The 6,000-nt window shown below is 33.4% G+C and overlaps 1 protein-coding gene across 1 annotated transcript in view; it reads right to left on the reverse strand.

Annotated features, from left to right (window-relative positions):
* The window catches only part of LOC148954715 (uncharacterized), a 96,136-nt gene extending 91,892 nt beyond the window's left edge, over nucleotides 1-4,244 (reverse strand). Inside the window, exon 1 of the mRNA XM_089087219.1 lies at nucleotides 3,847-4,244. Coding sequence (XP_088943345.1) covers nucleotides 3,847-4,128 — 282 coding nt within the window. The 5' untranslated portion in view covers nucleotides 4,129-4,244. The remainder of the gene's footprint in view (nucleotides 1-3,846) is intronic.
* Nucleotides 4,245-6,000: the final 1,756 nt, after the last annotated feature.

Consider the following 6,000-nt stretch of genomic DNA (forward strand, 5'->3'; position numbering starts at 1 on the left):
TGAGAGCTCCGTATTGGAAACTACACCCTGATACTATTAAGGATAAAGGAAACAAAGAAATAATCCGAGACAAAATCCGAAAAATACTCACAGGACGACAACAAGACGAAAGCCACCTAACAGCATGGATTAAATTTAAAGAACAGATCGTAAATTTTCTAAAATACCTACAAAAGGAAAGCGAAAGAGAGCGGTTAGCCCACGAACGATTTTTAAGAAACGTCCTTAGCCAACTGAAAGATTAAATAGACCAAAATACAGGCGATCCAATTTTTAAATACCGTGAAATAAGATGACAATTTCAGGAAAACGACCAGAAAAAAATTGAAAACTGGACAGTAAAAAATCTTTTAAACGATTTATATGAGGGAGAACAAATAAGCCTAGCAATAATCTTGAAAGCTAATAGGAAACGAGAAGAAAGCAAAATTGACAGAATAAAAACACATGATGGAAAGATAACAGATGATCACGAAGAACTAAAAAAGACGGTATACGGTTTCTTCTCAGAGTTATATAAATGGAAAGGAGCAAGAGAGGCAAATGCTTTTGATGATTTTGAAGCGAAGCGAAAGGTTTCAAAGGACGAGAATGAAATGTTAAGTCAGTCCATAACTGAAGATGAACTAAAACAAGCTTTTAAGTTCTACTAAAACAGGGAAAGCCCCAGGAAGAGATGGTTTTAGCTACGATTTTTACAAAGTGTTTTTTAGTGAAATCTCGGAAATCATGTTATCAGCAATGAACGAGATGATACGTGAAGGAGCTACACCGGATCAGACCCTAGCAATCATCACATTAGTGCCAAAAAAGGGAGACATGCAACATATCGAGAACTGGAGGCCCATCTCTCTACTTCCCTGTGATACCCGATTATGTTCCAAAGTACTCATGAACAGACTCAGAAAGCTGATGGGAGAGATTCTGGGTGAGACCCAACATGGGGGCATAAAGGGTCGAAAAGTCCAACATATTCTTGCAATTTTACGTGACTTACTCCTTAGAAGAGAAGAACTATCGAAAAGTAATCTCAAATGGGTTTTAATATGCGTTAATTTTATCAAAGCTTTCGACTCGGTAGTCCGGGAAGTCCAATGGGAACTGACGACGGCGAAGTATTCGTTTTGTGCTGAATTTGTCGTTTTTTACAAGAACCTATACCGTGGCGCAGCGGCGAAAGTGGTGGTAAATGGAAGCCTCACTGAGGAATTTCCCCTTGAAATAAACCCTGCTGCAAGGTGACCCAAGCTCTTCATTTCTGTTCGAGATCTATCTCGACCCGTTGATAAAATACATAGAAGCCAGAATAACGGGTATCAGAGTACTGCCAACTTTAGTTCTCAAGTCTGAGGCCTTTGTGGATGATGGGAATTTCTTCGCTGATGGAGTGAGTGACATTAAAACTGTAATGCGGGGCCTAGAATGGTACGAGAAAAATTTTGCCGTCAGGACTCACAAGAAAAAGAGCAAGATCCTCCCGTTAGCAAAAAGTGCAAAGGTGAGTTGGATTAGGAGCTTGGAAAAGGAAACTTGGCTGGAAGTCAGTCCTACAGTATAGACACTTGGCGAGAAGTTTTCAGCCAGAGGATATTGCTGGCAGAACGCATGGAAAAAGAAATTACTCGAAATTCAGTGTTTGCTATTTGGCGAAGATAGAGGCAGGAATCTTTCCTTGTTCCAGAGATCAACTTTCGTCAACATGTATTGTGTATCAAGAATATTTTATCTGGCCCCAGTAATACCCCTCCCGGAACCTATAGCAAAGAAAATTGAAACCTATATATGGCGTTTTATATGGAGCGGTAAGCTAGAAAAACTGAGTAAGAAGTTGCTCTTTTGCACAAAGGAATCGGGAGGTCTAGGAGTACTGGATTTTAGAAAACTGTGCCAAAATATGCTTGCTAGAATGACACTTGCATTTTTAAATGGACCACAAGAACACTTTCAAATAACCAGAGAGTGGTTGGTTCCCCTACTAAACAATCCTAATTCAACAAATTCAGACACAAACGTCCCAATTTTCATGAAAGATTCTTTCCCGATATTAAAGCAACTGAAAGAGAAGGGGCTTCTCATGGAAGATAGTACAGAAATAAAAACTGAAATACCCAGGATTTTAACTCCCAAAGAGGAAAATAACGAATATCACGTAAAAGGAAAAGAACCATTTGTAAATTTTGAAAACGCCTTTAGAAACTTACATTCTTTCCCCAAGGAACCAACAATGAGAAGGCTTATGTTTCAAGTCATACACACGATTTTGCCTTGCCGAAATAGAGTGTCACGTTTCCGGAGAAATGAAGATAAGAAATGCTTTTTTTGTTTTAAAGTAGTGGAAGATGGTTTAGACCACCAGTTCATCAAGTGTAATGAAAATAAGGAAATTTTTCAGTTTGTTTTTGATTTAAGTGAAAAGTGCAAAATTAAAGTTCAAAGTGATGAAGAAAAGAAGAAGCTGGTGAAATTTGACATAAATTCGGATTTGGATGTGAAAAAGAAAAATTCTCTGTGTTATATTATTGGAAATATGTGTCATTATGTGTGGAGTAGAAGGAAAAGAAAGAAAGTGTTGGTTTAGAGGGTCTTAGGAGTTTAATTGAGAAGAAAATGGAATTATTGAAGATAAGAAATGAGTGGAGAGAGTATTTTTTTGATTTTGAATTATGAATTTTTTTGTAAATATAGTGGGTGGAAAAGAGAGTGAGAAAGTAAGTAGTGGAGAGAGTTTGATTTTTTTATTGGTAAGAGATAGTTTTTTTGCGTGAGTGAGTGAGAAAACAGCGTTCCCAGTAAGGTAGTTCAAAGAAAATTATTGATAATTGTTTTTTTTTATTTTTTAATTAGCAGCCAAAAAAATAAAAAATAGGAAAAAAGGAAAAAAAAAATGATGTTTAAAAATGGGGTTTGGTGTTCATTTCAGGTTATTTGTTTTTCGTAAATATTAGTGTGTTTATTTTTGTGTGTTTTAAAAATAAGCTGAAATGATAATGTAAAAGAGGGTTTTTTTTGGGGTTTTTTGTTGTTTTTTTATTTATTTTTTATTGGGATATTTTTTTTTATATTTTTTTTTTAGTAGTGGCTTCTTTGCAGAATTGGAATTTGAGAAAATTTTATCTGCTGTTGTAAATGGCCTCCGCAAGCGGGGACTTTCTGTGGAGGGGGGACGTCCTCTCTGCAGGAGAGCATTTTATTTTATTGTTAATATGGATTAAAAATTATTTTAGTAGAAGTACAATAATGCGAAGACCACTCTTTGGCTGCTAATTTCAGTAAAATGTAGAGTGTAGGTGGCATTTAGATTTTTTTAATGTTTAAAAGTAATTTTTTTTAATGTTAGTGCCACTGAGAGGAGAGGAGGTGGGATTAAAAAAAAAAATTAATAAAAAAAAAAAAAAAAAGTTATATTTTTTGCAATTAGTAAAATCCTAAAAATATCACAATCCTAAAAGACCTGGAAATTATTTTCGGACCAGAAAAGATTCTGGCGTAAATCCATGAACAAATCGATATGGAAACAAATTGATATGTAAACTGAAACATTGTTTGAATATTACGTTAATGATTCACATTGATTTTATAAGCTTTTTTTAGGTAATTACTTAATTTACTAGACAATTAGCTATTGAAATAATTAAAAGTTTAATTATATTAATTGATAAATGAATTTTCATTAATCAAAATGTAATGAATTTTGGAAAGTAATTGTAATTAATTAACTATTTAATTTTAATTAAGAAAAAAAAAAAATCATTTTTACGAAACCATGGACCATTAATAAACGGTCGGATATTATAGGATATACTGAAGGGTCCGATATCTACTGAAACTCAGGAGTTTTATACTTACATTTGGAAAAAATATATCTAATATCAAGAGTACATCAATCCAAGATGAGCCTATGGAAGCCATAAAATATTCTCCAGCAGAAAAGTTCCTGTTCAGTGGGAACTGGAAATCCCATGCATCTTCTCCTTCGTATGGAGGTATGATATTGTGCTCAAAGAAAGAGGTCTCTTCTTCTATACTCACTCCTCCAGAACAGTCTTTTGAGTTTATCTTAGCAAAGTATAGTGTTAAAAAGAAAATACACACACCAAAACAAAGCCGCTTTGCTAGAATTTGAAACATTGCAACACTGTCTTAGCTCATACTTGAAAAATCTGTATTAACTATGAATGTGATTTTTGAATAAGGCATTAGAATAGCTGTATAGCTTTTCAATTCTTGTAGTTTCAGGTCCTTGGGTATATTTACCCGTTGTGAAAATCGAAACTTGTGTGTTTAGTATTTGGTATTTTTCTCTTTAGTTTTTTTTTTTTTTGTGAACTAATCAGAGGCAATGCTATAGCGTTGCCTATAGTAAGGGCCATACGGCTCCAATGTTTTATTATTTATTTTTTTTTTCCCAGAGGCACTTCATATGGAAGGAGTCGTCGTAGAAACTTGAAAGGGGGCTCATTCGATATATATATATATATATATATATATATATATATATATATATATATATATATATATATATATATATATATATATATATATATATATATATATATATATATATATATATATATATATATATATATATATATATATATATATATAAAAATATATATATATATATATATATATATATATATATATATATATATATATATATATATATATATATATATATATATATATATATATATATATATATATATATATATATATATATATATATTTATTTATTTATATAAATATACAAACCCAAGATTCAATCTCCCCATGAAGATTCCCTCCATTACAAAATTAATTCTCTCCCCACCCTAAACTTTTTGTCAGTTTTCAGCGACATCAATTAGACATAACTACCGGCTAGCGGCGCAAAGTAACGCGAGTGGCGAATTTTTAACCTTTCGTTTAGATGGTACAAATTTATCTCTTATGGTACGACTTTGGTCGGAAAATGGTACAATTTATCTAAAAAGCGTTGGCAACGTTGCAGGCGTCCCCCATAAAGCTTAAGATTTTTAAAATTTTCTGTTGAATGTATTACATACGTATTTGAATGTTATTTGCCAAATTTTAATTTTTGCACTATCCGGAAGTGCCGTCTTCTTCAGAAGCCAGCTCTCGAGTGTTCGGTTGGGCCGTAGCCCTTATTTGTAACTTGAAACTGTTTTGATTTTTTTTTTCCCCGGAGTAGATAAAACAAATAAATTTTTTCAACTGAAAGTAAGCAGCAACATTGAAACAAAATGAACAGAAACTATAACGTATATGAGGGGGGTTTTTCCCTACTCACTACTTCGTTCTTTACACTAAAGTTTTTCTTTTTTACTTTAATAAAGCTTCTTGTTGTTCTAATCAACTAACGGCTTTTAACCGTTCAGGAGTCGTTCTTAAATAATTGGGACAAAAAGTCAAACTAATTTTTTATCATTCTCTAAATAATACCGAGAAATCCGACTCCCCTTCCAGGGAAGGATCCTCTAGATGATTCAATTCCAGTGAAAATTGACCCCAAACAATTACCTTTAACACATCCGCATATATAATTGAGTCAGAAAAGAGAAAGTAAGACAAATTAAAACAATTTCGTAAAGGTATTCAGGCAAATATCTCCAGTTAAACATTTCCACTGAAAATTCCAAGCCCCCCCCCTCAAAAAGCATTCCCTCTCCAAGGAAAATTTTCCCCATGAAGATTCCCTCAATTAGAAAATTAATCTTCCCCCCCCACCCAAAGTATGAATGCATACTTCCCAATACCAGAAACTATACGTAAATCGTGAAAAAATTTCATGGCCTTAAACACATTTCTCAAGGGGATGTGGGGGGTCATATTATCTCCAAAGGCATAGTTATTGGACCCTTCAAATATGCTTAACAATATAGCTGTCTCAAAAATTTTATCGAACGACTTTGGGGGAAAAGCTTGGGAGGGGGCTAGCTGCTCTCTAATGTTTTCAGTAACTAAAAAAAAGGCACTAGAACTTTTAATTTACATTCGAGT

Source organism: Artemia sp. Qi Xiang Cuo, chromosome 3, assembly GCF_049724085.1.
Source record: "Artemia sp. Qi Xiang Cuo chromosome 3, ASM4972408v1, whole genome shotgun sequence".
Classification (NCBI taxonomy): Eukaryota; Metazoa; Arthropoda; class Branchiopoda; order Anostraca; family Artemiidae; genus Artemia; species Artemia sp. Qi Xiang Cuo.